Raw genomic sequence first — 15,451 nt, 5'->3', positions numbered from 1 at the left:
ACTCACGAACCGTGAGATCATGACCTGATCTGAAGTCGGACGCTTAACCGACTGAGCCACTCAGGTGCCCCAACACAGGGAACATTTAGTCAAGAAAAATGGCGGAGACTTGGTAAGAACAGTGAGTTTGGTGGAGTTTTAACTGACGCTAGCCCCATCTCTCAGCTCAGCACCAACCTTGAGAAATGAAGAGTGACTTTAAAAACGTACTGGAGAGCAGAACAGAACCAGAGGCCTTCCAAAGCTCCTTCCCAGAGTCATTGTTGGACCTGGCTGGGGCTTCCCCAGAAGACCCCACTCAAGAGGCTTATCTTCCACCTCTCTTGACCTTGCCCAGGGCCAAAAGCTCTCTCTGAGGAGGATCTTCCCAGTGATGTAATGTCACAGCTGCCTGAGGTGATGGATAACAGCTGAAGCAAGCAACATACTACCCAAAAGTTTAAAAGGAAAAGCCAAGGAATGAGACGTCCATTGGAGCTTTGAAAAGGTCCCACGTATTCCTGGGGACCTAGAAGGCCAGGTGTAGGCACTGGGCTGTGCACACACCAGGGAAAGGCCTGAGACAGCCTGAAACTCTCACCTCTGGCTGGCCTTGAGGCCCAGCACAAGTAGGTAGTGAGGGCTAAGGCAGAGTTTCTGGTACCTGGCTAAATGTCAAAAGCGTGTCCCCAAATGCCTACCGAACCCCTCAGCAAAGACTGTGTGTTTTCTCCAGGTGTTTAAGGAAACCTCTGTCTAGTTACTAGCTGACCACTAAGCTAACTGAGCAGAGACGTCAGTGGCCTCCCATGACAAAGAATATAGATTTTACAAAATCAGTTCAGAAAACCACCTGACGAACAATAGCAATAAACAAAATCCTACAGTGGAGAGAGATTCTGACTTCCAGAGTTAACACATTATTTTATTTGAAATATTCATTTTTCAATAAGAAAATTACAAAATGTGAAGAAACAAGAAAGTATAGTATGACCTTTACATGTTATTGGTGGGGGAATCTAAAATGGTGTAGCTGCTTTGCAAAGCAGTCTGGTGGTTCCTCAAAAGGTTAAAAACTGACCATCGACTCCATTCCTAGGTATATAGCCAAGAGAAGTGAAAACTTAAGTCCACAGAAAAACTTGTACATAAATGTTCACAGCAGCATTATTCACAACAACTCAAAGTGGAAACAATTCAGATGTCCATCAGTGGACAAGTGGATAAACAAAATATGGTCTACCCACACAATGGATCATTACTCAGGCATAAAGAGAAATGAAGTTCTAACACATGCTACAATGTGGAATCTTGGAAACATTCTGCTGAGTGCAGGAAGCAGGTCACAAAGGCCACATGTCTGATTCCATTTATGTGAAATGTCCAGAGTGGGCAAATCCATAGGGACAGAAAGCAGACTAGTGGTTGCCAGGGGTTGGGGAGGCAGGGAATGGGCAGTGACTGCTAATGGTACAAGGTTTCATTTTGGGGGTGAAAATGTTCTGGAATTAGGTAGTGGAGACTGATGGCTGCACAACTGTGAATATACTAAAACTCCCTGAATCGTACCCTTTAAAAGGGTGCATTTTATGGTGTATAAATTTTATGTCAATTAAAAGCAAGATTTGGGGTAGGGGAAGGAAGAAAAGGCTAAAGTCCTGGATGTTCCAACATTTTGAGGCTGAAGAGAAAAGGAAGAATCAGCAAAGCAAGATAAAGAAGACCAGGTGCGGTGGTGTCTCAGAGCCACCTGAAGAGTGAAGTGACAGTTGTTCTTAGGATTCAGCAGTACTGGGTCCCTGCTGACCTGCTTCCGTAGAATGGACATGAGAAAGAATTAGAAACAGGGATGCCTGGGTGGCTTAGTCGGTTCAGTTGATTAAGCGTCTGACTCTTGGTTTTAGCTCAGGTCATGATCTCGCAGTTCATGGGTTCAAGCCCTCCATCAGGCTCTGCAATGGCAGCACGGAGGCTGCTTGGGATTCTCTCTCCCTCTCTCTCTCTGCCCCTCCTCTGCTCACGTGTGTGCACACCCTCTCTCCCTCTCAAAACAAATAAACTTTAAAACTGAAAAAAAAAAAAAGAAAGAAAAAGTGACAACAGTGAATATAGAAAAACTAATTTCTTTAAGAAAAGAAAGAATGGGGATGCTGCTGGTGTGGGAAGCATGAGCTGAGAGACCATGAACGTGCCCAGGGTGGCAGGGAAGGCTGTGTGCTGGGGACACTCACGTGGGTGGGGTACTTTGGCCGCCCTCCAGTAGCAATGACGATATGCTCCGCGGAAAGCAAAGTCTGAGAAGAAATCAAGGAAGCTGTGGTCACACAGATGTACTGTGGCACACAGATGCAGAGGGCTCGACTGCCCACAGGTACCCCTGGTAGAGACCCACACTTTCTAATTACAGTTGCTGCCCTGCAGTGTGGACCCTCCAGCCAGGAGCTCAGAGGTCCCTTGGAGCTGGGAGCCTGCCAAGGGTACGCAAGCCAGGAGGGGGTGCAACAGAAGAGGGCAGGGAGACATTGTAACTCCAAACACCACCCCCCACCCCCAGTTTACAGAGCACCCTGCAGGTGTCTTGTCTCCTCCAATCCCCACAAAATTCTGCAAGGGTGTGACCACCCACCCTATCGCCCAGCGCAGCAGGCAGCCTAGCACAACATGCATCTCAGTGGTCTGTTTCATTGTTTATGGAGAGTGACAACCAGCCTCAGAGAGATCTGCTGTCAATTCCAGCAGCACTTATTACTGCGAACATCACTGGGGTTGAATGAAGCTGGAGTCAGCACCCCAGGTCTTTGGAAGGGTCAGGACTGCCTGAGAGGAGCCACTCAGGAGAGCTGGGCACTCACCTCTTTCCCACCTTTAGTGACACCACAAATCGTGTGCTCATTGACAAAGCTGGCCTTGATGTTAAAGTACTTGACTTTTCTGCAAAATAAAAATAAGATTGTCAAATATTTTCTCTGTAAATTAAGTGTCACTTATGGGATTAAACAGGGAGCAGATGGGTAAAAGCCTAGCTCGGACCCACAGCCCCCTGCCCACAGCTCAGGTGGGGCAGACAGCACTGGGAAGCATGAAGGGGGAGAAGGATAGCTGTCGTCTCCCCAAGGGTCCCCTGGACCATAGATAACTGGAACTGCTGGACAGAAGCCAGCATGGTTCTGAGAGCCCAAGTACAGCCCTGGTGTGTGTGATGACAGAAGTGGCTGAGCCTCCCTAGGGTCCATCCTTGTCACCTGGGCACTTTCCGGCAGGGAACAGAGGCCCCTACGTGCACCCAGTTATCCCCGCCATCCAAATGACCAACCTCCTGCTGACAAGGAAGGGTGCCCACTAGGAAGACATTACTCTTACACTCTTACATCCCTCTAGGGGATAATAAGGCTGGAAAACAGGTCTGATGAGGACATAAGGGTGGTCAGGTGCATGGTGTGTAGAAATGATCCACGCCTTCTAATAATGAAGGCCACCCTGTAGTGGTGGGTTCTTGGCACATTTGGGAAGGCTTTATCACCTCCTGGACTTTATGTCCTCCCCACAATCAAGCCCCATGCCTCCATATGCTGCCTAAGCTGTAGGAAGCAAGTCCTCACTCACCCCCACAGCTCAGCAATAGCCATAGGATACAGACAGAAGTTCTGCACCAGCTTCCATCTGTGGGCACCTCTAGAGCTGCCCTGGGGTCAGGCCTGTTTGGCACTTGACTGGTTGCTGCCCAGGGCCAGCAGGATGGATGGCAGAGCCCTATGCTTCCAGCAAACCGCACTGGGGGATACTGAGCCCCACACAGAGGAAAAACAACAGGATACAGCTCAGCTCCCTGGTGGGGGGGATCACTGGGGACGCCCAGGATGGGCAGGTGGGCCAGCTTCTCCAGCTCAGGTGTCCTGGGTTTCATGGGTACAAAATAGCTGCCTACTGTACAGGCCCAGGAAGACTCCTTGGAGCCAAGCAAATAGAGCTCAGATGAGAGCCACCAGACCTCTGAGGGAACACTGTCCCCTCCATGACCTGCATGGGCACAGGGAAGAGCTACAGGGCCAGGAGCAAAGCCTAGCCAGAGTCAAGTGCAGTTTGGGGCACCTCTCCGTCTGGTAGTGGCTCCTCAGGGAGGATCCTTTGGTGGAAGAAATCTCGGCATCTTGGTTGGGGGACCCCAAAGGGCTGATGGGACCTTGTCCCAGGCTAGAATGATCATGTTGGACATATGCTTCAGCACACAACAGCAGGTGCCTTCATGTACGCCTAGAGTGCCAGGAGGTGGGTGGTAAGGTGTGGGGTTCAGGGTGTGGGAGCCTTGGAGATGAGAGGTGAGTTGTGGACTTCACAGAGTGGGGCCTGGGAAACATGGGGTTCATGGGGCTCCTTACACATAACTGTGGTCCACCCTGACAGGAGAAAGGTCACCTGCCTCAAGGAAGGTGCTGGCGTCTGGGATGGCCCTCTCTATGCTCCCACACTCTGGCCATTGTTCTCCCTAGCCCCAGCTCCGAGCATGCCTCCTCCTTGGTGCAGCCCTGGGCTCCAGCTATCCTGCCAGCATGCCCCCTGCTCCCTGCTACTCCAGGTTCTGCAGGTGCCAGCTTGCAGGGTGGCCTTCTGCTCACAGGGCACTCACCCCACCTGCTTCTCGTGTGTGCACCCCCACCCCATGGGCAGGGACTTCTCGTCTTATCACTGCTGAGCCTTTGAGGAGTTAAGTGCTTGACAAGGTATGAAATGACCCAGAGAGGGCCAGGAGGGCCTGAGGAGGCCTCAGTACCTATCCTGAAGCTGGACCCGGTGCCCCCAGTTCAGGGATTTCACATAATTCTGAACAGCTTCTGCCATTTTCCTCCTATTAACACACAACAAGAGATGTTAAAAACCACAACAGAAGCAATAACTATAGAGTCCCACAACAGACAATCAGATGCAAATAGTGGGTTAGCAGAAATACTAAGAAACAAAGTGATTCTAAAGGTGGAAAATGTGACATCTATCCCCACGGCCACTGTCTCTGTCCTGGGTTTGGGGCTGTGGGACTTTGGACTCAGGGAAAACAGGGGCTTTGGGCCACAGCCACCAGGACACAGCAGTGGCCCTGAGTCTAGGTCATCTGAGAACCACAGAGGGGCCTGTGTGCAGCTCAGAGCAGACCAGGTGCCACCTGTGGAACCTGAATCAGTTTCTCACCCTGCACCAGTGGTCTTTGGGGCCAGATCAACCTTTGTGAGGGTGTCCTGTGCACCATAGGGCCTTTAGCAGAACCCCATAGGTGCAGCAGCCACCCCCCCCACCACCAGTGGTGTCTCTAGACAAAAATGTCTCTAGACTTTGCCAAATGTCAAGGGGTGGGGCACAGAGCTGTTCCCAGTGAGGGCCACTCTCTGATAGCACGCTCCCGTGAGGGTTAATGGAGCAGTCAACCTCCCCCATGAGCAGCGGACAAGCACTGGGAGTGGGCAGGGCTCCTCACCAGTCATGCAGGACCGGCTGGGCCACATCCCAGCCGTAGTGGGGAGCGTCGCGGATCATACCCCCCAGCAGCGCTGCCTGGTGTATCAGCTTCTTGGGGATGCAGCCAACGTTCACACACGTGCCGCCTAGGCCCCACCTGGTGCCTGGCATGTTGGGAAGAGCATGTTTAGATTTGTATTCAGGGGACTAGAAGTCTCTCCTGTTCTACAGTTGTGTAGGATTCCTTGAAGTCATTGTTTGCAACTCAGACACGCTCCAGGTGAACACTGCCCTGTGAATTTACTGTCTATGATTATAGTCAGATTCATTTTTAAATAAGAACAAGGAACTTTACATTAATGGTGACTTACTGGAGAAACAGGACCTGTGCCAGAGATGCCAACTAGCAGTGGGTGACTGGCTCTAGGCTCAGCCACCCTCCGTGCATGAACCAGGCACCCTTCCTCCCTCTTCCCCAGGACACACGGCTCCCATCCAGGGCTACCTACCTCGGGGGGAAGGCTCCACATAGTCTACCACAGCCACCTTCATTCCCAGCTGAGCGGCTGGAAAGACAAAAAGAGCGAGCAGATGGGCAGCTGCTTCGGGGCTGGGGCTGGGGACCCTAGGGGCCCATGACCACCAGAAAAGGGCAGGGAAAGACCAGGACCAGCACCTTCTCACCAGCTCCACACCCAGATCTCCCCACCTGTCAGCTGCCACACAGCTGTGCTGCCCATAAATGGAAACCCTAGGGCCTCTTCTTGACTGTAGCCTTCACACGACCCACCCTAGTGCCAGGACCCAGTGGGATGCCCACCCTTCCTCATATGCCCACCACAGCCCTCCCTTGCCTTCTGCGGCACCTGGCTCCAAGCCCAGACATTCAGCATGAGCCTGGTGCCCACCCAGAGCATACTTACATGCATCACAGGAGTATCCACCTCCTGGGAGAGGCCCCAGACTCAGAGCTTCCCCTGGCTCTCTCCCCAGACCTACCCAGTAGACTCATTCATCTCCTCTCTTCTCCACTGGACACCATGGGAGGCTTCTACCCAAGGTCTACCCTTGTGGCTATTTGCTACCTCATTCTCAGGGTGAGAAAATGGAAGGTCAAATGGCAGGTCCAGGATCAGCCAGGCCCCAAAGTGGGAGGGAGACCTGGGCTCCAACTGCACCTCCTGTCTGGAGTCTCCTGGCTTTCCCCACTGGCTGTGAGCAGATTCCTCCCAGGGCCACCAATCCTAGGTTCTGACCCTGTTACCAATTAGCCAGGGATAATTGAAGGGCTTCCCCTTGGCTTACTTGGGGAATTGCATCGCCAGCCTGGGCACTGGACTTGACTGAGGGCATGCCCGACTTAAACATCGTGACTCATGAGTGTTTCACATACTACAGAATGTACTCAATTCATGGCTATCAACCAAGATCAGAACAAAGTTTTAGAGCCTTCATGTAAAAACCCATTTTGTTCAACTGATCAGTGATACGATCGCAGTGCTTGTTTTAAAAACAAGGGGGACTCTGCCTGCTTCAGATTCTGTGTTTCCCTCTCTCTCTGCCCCTTCCCTTCTTGTGCTCTGTTTCTCTCTCTCTCAAAAATAACTAAACATAGGGGCACCTGGGTGGCTCAGTCGGTTGGGCGTCCGACTTCGGCTCAGGTCATGATCTCGCAGTTTGTGAGTTCGAGCCCCGTGTCGGGCTCTGTGTTGACAGCTCGGAGCCTGGAGCCTGTTTCAGATTCTGTGTCTCCCTCTCTCTGACCCTCCCCTGTTCATGCTCTGTCTCTCTCTGTCTCAAACATAAATAAACGTTAAAAAAAATTTTAGAAAAAAAAAAGGAAAAGAAAAAAAAATAAATAACTAAACATAAAAAAAAATTTTTTTAAAAGTGGGGAGGGTGCCTGGGTGGTTCAGTCAGTTAAGTGTCTGGCTCAGGTTATGATCTCACAGTCCGTGAGTTCGAGCCCCGCATCCGGCTCTGTGCTGACAGCTCAGAGTCTGGAGCCTGCTTCAGATTCTGTGTCTCCCTCTCTCTCTGCCCCTTCCCTTCTTGTGCTCTGTTTCTCTCTCTCTCAAAAATAACTAAACATTAAAAAAAAATTAAAAACAAGGGGGACTCTTCCAACATGCCTACGTCTGTCTCCCCCATCTGACACAATGGAGCAACAGGGACCGGATGTACCCTCCCATCCAAGACAACCAAAACTCCAGACGGAATACATAAAATAAGGGTTTCAAGAAACCGAACATTTCTCTTCCAAGGAGAGTGATTCTTGGAAGACAAGAAACAAACAAGGTGAGCCTCACAACTGGAGAGTCTTCAGGATGCAGCACAGGCAGAGCCCACCAGATTCAATGGCTGAGGAGAGAGGCTGGGAGCCTGGGGAGACTGAGGCAGCCAGAGCTTCTGGGACAGAGAACCAGAGAGGATAGAGCTGCACAGAACCCCCGACATCTGATCAGTGCACATGTGTGAGGAATTTACCTGAGGCCAGGAAAGAATCATCCAGAAAGACCAGAGGAGACAGTGATCATGCAGGGCTGGGAATACTGCCTGTTCCCAGAAGGTAGACTGGACAAACCACATGATTCCTGGGGAGCTGTGAAAGTATTAAGGTCAGATCCCAGTCACTGGAAATGATTGGGCACAGCTCTGGACCTGCCTAATAAATTAAAAATAAATTTTTTTTAAATTTTTTAAAATGTTTTATTTATTTGAGAGAGAGAGAGAGAGAGACTGAATGGGGGAAGGGCAGAGAGAGAGGGAGACACAGAATCCAAAGCAGGCTCCAGGCTCAGCACTGTCAGCTCAGAGCCCGATGCAGGTCTTGAACTCACAAACTGCGAGATCATGACCTGAGCTGAAGTCGGACGCTTAACTGACCGAGCCACCCAGGTGTCCCTCGCCTAATAAATCTTAAGTGGAAGATGCAAAGGAATCAAACTCCAGAACATGCTCAAAACTGTATCTAGGAATCTAAAAATATCTAGAAGCCAGCAAGGGAAATTCAATCGAAAACCATCAGGCATGCAAAGGAGCAGGAAAATACAAGCCGTAAGAGAGAAAAGATCAGTTAATGGAAACCGACCAAAAACTGACACAGTTGTCAGAATTAGAAAAAAAGTAAAATGAGTATTGTAACTGTATTCCCCATGTTCAAAAAGTTAAGGAGCAACACGGAAGATATACAAAAGGACCCAGGTCGGATTTATAGAGATGAAGATTACAATAAAAGAGATAAAAAATATATTGGGTGGGATTAATGGTAGATTAGACTTTGCAGACTCTTTTATTAGTGAACTTGGAAACACAGGAATAGAAACTCTCCAAAGTGAAGAGAGCACCCAGGAGCTGAGGGGCAACTTGGAACAGCCTAATATATGTGTGATTAAAGTCTCCCATAGTGAAGGAGAGGAGGAAGGACAGGAAAATTACCTGGAGAAATAATGATTGAAAATTCTCACAACTTGATGAGAATTATAAATCCATGGACCCAAGAAGCTAAGTGAAGTCTAACAGAAAAATAATTGAGAACTACACCAGGGCACACGCTCATTAAATTGCTCAAAACCAATGAAAAGAGAAAATCCTGAAAACCACCAGAGGAAAAAAGACACACAATGAAAGAACACAGAGATAAAGAGGCACCAGATGACATCAGAAACAATACAAGTGAGGGCTGCTGGGTGGCTCAGTTGGTTGAGTGTCCCACTCTTGATTTGGCTCAGGTCATGATCCCAGGGTCATGGGATTGAGCACTGTGTCAGGCTGAGCATGGGGCCTTCTTGGGTTTGTGTTCTCTCTCTCTCTCTCTCTCTCTCTCTCTCAAATAACAAACAAAAAGAAATAATGCAAGTGAGAAGCCAGAAGGACAATGTCTCTAAAGTACTAAAAGAAAAAACAAACAAAAACTCTATCTTCCTTGAATTCTCCGCCCAGAGAAAATATTTTAAAAACTAAAGGCAAGATAAAGATGTCTTCAGACATACAAAAGCTTGAAGAATTAATTACTCTTAGAGCCACATCACAAGAAATGTTCACTGACATCCTTAGGGTAGAAGCAAAATGATGGCAGATGGAAACTCGGATCTGTACAAAGGAAAGAGTACACCAGAAATGGTGACTACACGGGCAGATCTGTAAGATTTTTTCCTCATTAGTTTAATCTTTTTTGAAGGTAATGGTTTAAACAAAAAATAGCAATGTGTTATGGGGCTTATAACATGTAAAAGTAAAACATATGACCACATAGGATAAAGGCTCGGAAGGGAGTAAGGGAAGCACGCTACCATACTAAGGTTTTCGTACTACATGTGAAGTGGGACAATATCACTTGCAGGCAGACTGTGACAAGTTCAAGGTGTCTACTGCAAACCCCAAAGCAGCTACCTCGCACCCTATGTATACATGAACTCAAAATGGACCAAAGGCCTAAGTGTCAGAGCTGAAAATGTACAAGTCTTAGAGGAAAACACAGGCATACACCTTTGTGAGCTTGGGTAAGACCACTGTTTCTCAAATACCAAAAGCATAGCAACAAAATAAATAAGAAATAAACTGGACTTGCATCAAAATTAAAAATGTGCTGCAAGAAAGTAGAAAGATAATCCATGGAATGGAAAAAAGCATTGGCAAATCATATACCTGGTAAGGGTCTAGTAAACAGAATATGTTTATGTATGAATATGTAACATAGGAGGCACCTGGGTGGCTCAGTAGGTTCAGCGTCTGACTTTGGCTCAGGTCATAATCTCACAGTTCATGGATTCAAGCCCCACGTCAGGCTCTGTGCTGACAACTCAGACCCCAGAGCCTGCTACGGATTCTGTGCCTCCCTCTCTCTCTGCTCCTCCCCTGCTCGTACTCTGTCTCTCAAAAATAAATAATAAACATTAAAAAAATTGTTTTAAGAATAAAATCTTTAAAAAAAAAAAGTGGGCAAAACTTGTGAATAGACATTTACTCATAGATATGCAAATAGACAATAAACACATGAAAAGATGATCCATGTCATTAATCATTAGGAAAACACAGACAAACCACAAGGAGGTACCATTTGAGCACCTACTTAGGAGACTATAATAAAAAAGATAACACATGCTAGAGAGGATGTGGAGAAATCTGAACCTTCCTGCATCGCTGGTGGGAATATAAAATGATACAACCACTTTGGAAAATAGTCTGGCATTTCCTCAAAAGGTCAAACCACACAACTCTGCAATTCTACTCCTAGGTATCTACCCAAGAGACAGGAAAACAGATCCACACAAAAATATGCGCACAAATGTTCCCAGTACCATTATTCACAAAAGCCAAAAAAGTAGAAACAACCCAAATGTCCAGCAATGGACAAGTGGATAATAAAATGTGATCTGTCCATGCAGTGGAATGATATTTAGCCACTGAAAGGAATATGGCATTAGCATATGCTGTGTGGTGGATGAGTGCTGAAAACATTATGGTAAGTGGAAGATACAAAGACAAAAGACCACATATTTATATTAAATATCCAGAATAGGCAAATACACACAAACAGAAGGTGGATTAGTGGTTGCCTGGGGCTGAGGACTGGCTGCTAATGGATACAGAATAATTTTGGGGGGTGGTGAAAATTTCTATGATTGATGTAGTGATAGTTGTAAAACTCTGTGAATATACTAAAAATTACTGAATTGTGCATTTTTGTGTTTTTTAAGTAGGCTTCCCACCCAACACAGAGTCCAAAGCAGGGCTTAAACTCATGACCCTGAGATCAAGGCCTGAGCCGAGATCAAGAGTCGGATGTTTAACTGACTGAGCCACTAAGGCGCCCCTGAATTACGCAATTTAAATGAATAGTATGGTATATGACTTAATCTCAAAAAGCTATTAGAAAACATATGAAACACTTCATGATAAATCTGATGAAAGATGTGGAGACCTGTACGTTGAAGACTACGAAAGACTGTGGCAATTAAATGAAAAAATACCTAAAGAAGAGATATACTACATGACCTACCTGTTCTACTTTTAGGCATTGATCTCAGAGAATTGAAAACATGCATCCACACCAAGACACAAACCCAAATGTTCACAGCAGCACCATTCACAATAGCCCCAAACTGCAAATACCCCAAATGTGCACCTATAGGTGACTGGCCCAACATCATGTGGTGCATGCAAACAACAGAATACTAATCAGTAATAAAAAGGAATGAACTCTAGATGCACACAGCATCACAGATCAATCTCAAAATAATTACGCTATGTGAAAAAAAGCCAGAGAAGTAAGAATACATGCTGCATGATCTCATCTTGTATAACAAGATTTTAGAAAATGCAAACTAATCTGTAGTGAGAGAAAGCAGATCATTGGCTGTCTGGGGATGCAGCAGAGAGGGAGCAGCAGGAAGGGGTTCCCAAGGTTTGAGGAAACTTTGGGGTTTGTTATGAGCCGAGTCACGTCCCCTCAAAATTCATGTTGGAGCCAAAACCTCCAGAACCTTAGCATGTGACCTTATTTGAAGACAAGGTCTGTATAGAGGTTAGAATTGAGACCATAGGGTGGGCCCTACCTACTCCAATCTGACTGGTGTCCATATAAAAAGATGAGATTAGGACATAGACACACGGAGGAAAGACCATGTGAGGACACAGAGAAATGACAGCCATCTCTAAGCCAAGGACAGAGGACTCAGAAGAAACAACCCTGCTGGCACCTTCATCTCAGACTTCCAGGCTCCAGTGAGGAAATACATTTCTGCTACTTAAGCCATGCAGCCTGTGGTTCTTTGTGACGGCAACCCCGGCAAGCTAATACGGGGGGGACGGACATGTTCACTAGCTTGACTGCGTACATGGCTTCACAGGTGTGTACGTATGTCAAAGCATATCAAGTTGTCCACTGTAAATATGTATGGTTTATTTTAAGTCAATTGTATTTCAGTAAAGCTATAGAAAAGCACAATCATCCACAGGGAGAGATGCCACTGTTGAGAAAGGCAAAGACAGACCTGGGAAGTGGTGTGGGTTAACAGAGATGTGCCTCTACAGGTAAGACACTAGAATGGACACGACATCCAGGGCTTTCTTCTGCTATAAGACACACCACTGGGACAACTGTCTGTATGCTCTGTTTCTTGGGGTGGCTCTGTGGTTCAATGGGATGAGGACCTCGTGTCCCTCTGTGGGCCCCCATATCAGCTGGGAGACTTCCAAGGTTCCTGCCCTCCACTGCAGGCCGGCACCCTCCTCTGCCCCTCAGAGCAAGAGCAGTGGACAGCAAATTTTCTTTATGCCAACTGTGATTCTAAAACCCAGGATCTGATATCAGAGAGCTGTAATTAAATGGTCAGGGTGGCTGCTCAACTCTTCATGTTTTGGGCACCATTTCTCTCCTGTCTTCCCCTCTCCCTCATCCACATCTGCCTCACCTGCCTCCTTATCATTTAGACAGACAAGCAGACTGCCAGGCACTCCTAAGGCAGAGAGCAGAGCCCCCAGTGAAACGGTGGCCATCTGTTCCGCATCCAGATTAGTGGTAAACTGCAACACGAGGTCTCTGGATGCCTCTGGGTCCAGCCCTTTCACTCAACACATCTTTACTGAGCGCCCCAGGGTGCCCAGACCCATCTGGTTAGACACGGACAGCAGAACAAACCATGATCTCTGTGGGACAGTGCCAGGGCTAAGAACGAGGACAGTGGAGCCGGGAGCAGGGACCAGATGTGTGTAGAAGGGGGTAATTCTACCCTTGGCAGCAAAGACTGAAGGAAGATGAGTGAGCCCCACAGCTAACCAGGTTGGTGAAGACCAGGCCAGGCCAGGCCAGGCAGACAGCCAGGGTGAGGCGCAAGGCCAGAAAGACCTTCGGGAAGCAGTGAGGCAGCCAGGGGCTGTAGCAGAAGAGTGAGCAAGGGTGTGGGTGGTGGGAGACATGTCAGATGGGTGGGGACAGCTCCCATGAGGCCTTGGGCTGCAGCCCAAGAGGGCAGGCTCAGACCTGGGTGTCATCCTGGCTGCTGGGAGTTGCACAGACAACTCGGGAGCGGCAGGGAGCAGGGCAAAATGATGAGGCTCTTGGGGTGACCCTGCAGGATGTAGGACCCCAGAGACCAGCAGGCCAGCTACAGAGATAATGCATTCTGTGCATGGCCACTCAGGGTGCATCTCCACCTAGCTACGAGAACAATGCAGCCCTCTCCAGGCATCCCTGAAAGCTTGGAGTCCCCGCCACACTGGCAGGATACAGGGCACAGGACACATACCTTCCTTGGCACAAGCCAAGCCGCCAGATCCCCCGCCAATCACCAGAAGATTGTAGTCCTGCCTCCCTGCTGGAGAAAGGAGAGGTGAGAAGAAGGGTCAGGACAAGTCTGGGATATGGATCCCATAAGATACCATGTGATTTCCAAAGGGCAAACAGCTCTGCCCAGTTAAATGTGGTACGGGATCTGTTTTATAGGATCGGAGCCCCCATCCTGTGATGGTCTGGGGTGATAATGCATCACACATCGAGGCAGAAGGCAACGATGGTATCCATCATCAGTACAAATCCTGAAACCAAGCAATGCCAGGTGAGGTTGGCCAAAGGTGTGTAACTGCCTTTGCAACAACAATCAGGTCAAGAAGAAGTTGCTCTGAACTTCACGCTCCATAACTGTTCTGCTCTGCTTCAGAACTGCTCTGAATTTACACGTCACCCAACGTTCTAAGCCAGACATGGGATTAAAACACTCTTCTTGGGGGGCACCTAGGTGGCTCAGTCAGTTGAGCGTCCAACTTCAGCTTAGGTCATGATCTTGTGGTTTGTGAGTTCAAGCCCCACGTTGGGATCTGTGTTGTCAGCTTGTCAGCACAGAGCCCACTTTGGATCCTCTGTCCGCCTCTCTCTCTGCCCCTCCCCTGCTCACACTCTCTCAAAAATAAAAATTACCCCCAAAATTACAAAAACGAAAAACAAGAACACTTTTCTTGAGTGTGTCTTTTGGCTGTAACAGTCACCTTTTGTTCTGAGTGAGGAAAAATATAAAAAGCAATCCCTGCATCAGGCAGCACACCCTGGCCTCTCAGAGTGCCTAGTGCACTGTGGGCCTTGGGGGAGAAGTGACTCTAAAATGCCTTTTGGGCTTACCATGGCATCACCTTGGAGGCAACACAAAGCCTACTCCCACGCCCGGCACAGAGGGCCGCTCACATCTTTCCTGCCCTGAGGAAGACATTATCTGTCCCTCTTATGCAAACTGCTGGCATGGAAAGCAAGCAAGGGACAGTCAGAAGGGGGGGGGGGTCGTGGTGAGCAAAGGAGTGAGTCGGGGGTAGGTGAGAGTAGGTGTGTCCTTAGGTGTGGCCGGCTGGTCAAAGCTCTGACACAGGGCCCAAGATGGAGAGGCCCGGCACCAGGCACTGGCCTAGTCCCTATAGAGAAAGGAAGAAATAACAGAAAATTATTAGTATGTTGAAAGGCAGAGGAGGTCAGACTGCTTTCAGCATGTCTAGAGCCAGCCACTGCTCCTGGTGAAGCACAGGATCCTGTGATCAAATAAGGGTCTGCCACCCAAGGCCAGCACAGCTGGCCACACTGGAACCTGAGAAGTGAAAACACTGCACCTGCCTTTGTGGCAACCTTGGCCTTTCTGGTGGGCAAGGCTGTAGAGAATACTCCTGAGGACCGCATCCCTCAGGGACCCTGGCTTTGTAGATGTCCCACAGACAGGGGTCTAGAACCTATGCTTTGCAAGGACACAAGAGCTCAGCTGAGCCTAGAGGAGGCCCTGGCTTGCAGTTGGTGAAGTTAGGGGAGTCACCACCAGGAGCTTGTGTCTGGGTGCTTGGATGGTGGCCTGCTACCAGACTGTCCTGTGGAGACGCTCCACTGCACCCACCCCAAAGCCAGGCCCACCCCGGGTTCTGTCCAGCAGGTGGCATTTGAGGGCCCCTGTAATGTGTGAGAGGTGCACATGGGATCGAAGGGAGCCATAACTTGGTTCAAACAGCCAGTCCACAGTGAACCTAACTCCAAATTCAACTCAAGGGCTCTAAAGAG

General features: G+C 48.6%; 1 protein-coding gene across 6 annotated transcripts in view; it reads right to left on the bottom strand.

Moving 5' to 3' along the window:
• The window catches only part of TXNRD2 (thioredoxin reductase 2), a 66,218-nt gene that overhangs the window by 33,622 nt on the left and 17,145 nt on the right, over positions 1-15,451 (bottom strand). For 4 of the 6 annotated variants that reach the window (XM_053902257.1, XM_019435567.2, XM_019435564.2 and 1 more), the window contains 6 exons: positions 13,674-13,742; positions 5,934-5,990; positions 5,444-5,588; positions 4,748-4,822; positions 2,832-2,910; positions 2,211-2,273 (listed from right to left, as the gene is read on the bottom strand). In XM_053902257.1, coding sequence (XP_053758232.1) covers positions 2,211-2,273; positions 2,832-2,910; positions 4,748-4,822; positions 5,444-5,588; positions 5,934-5,990; positions 13,674-13,742 — 488 coding nt within the window. The remainder of the gene's footprint in view (positions 1-2,210; positions 2,274-2,831; positions 2,911-4,747; positions 4,823-5,443; positions 5,589-5,933; positions 5,991-13,673; positions 13,743-15,451) is intronic. The other 2 variants (XM_053902258.1, XM_053902260.1) reach the window with 1 other exon arrangement.

The sequence above is a fragment of the Panthera pardus genome, unplaced genomic scaffold (genome assembly GCF_024362965.1).
Source record: "Panthera pardus isolate Hobbes unplaced genomic scaffold, ASM2436296v1 HiC_scaffold_15, whole genome shotgun sequence".
Classification (NCBI taxonomy): Eukaryota; Metazoa; Chordata; class Mammalia; order Carnivora; family Felidae; genus Panthera; species Panthera pardus.
This window is presented reverse-complemented; position numbering and strand designations above follow the sequence as displayed.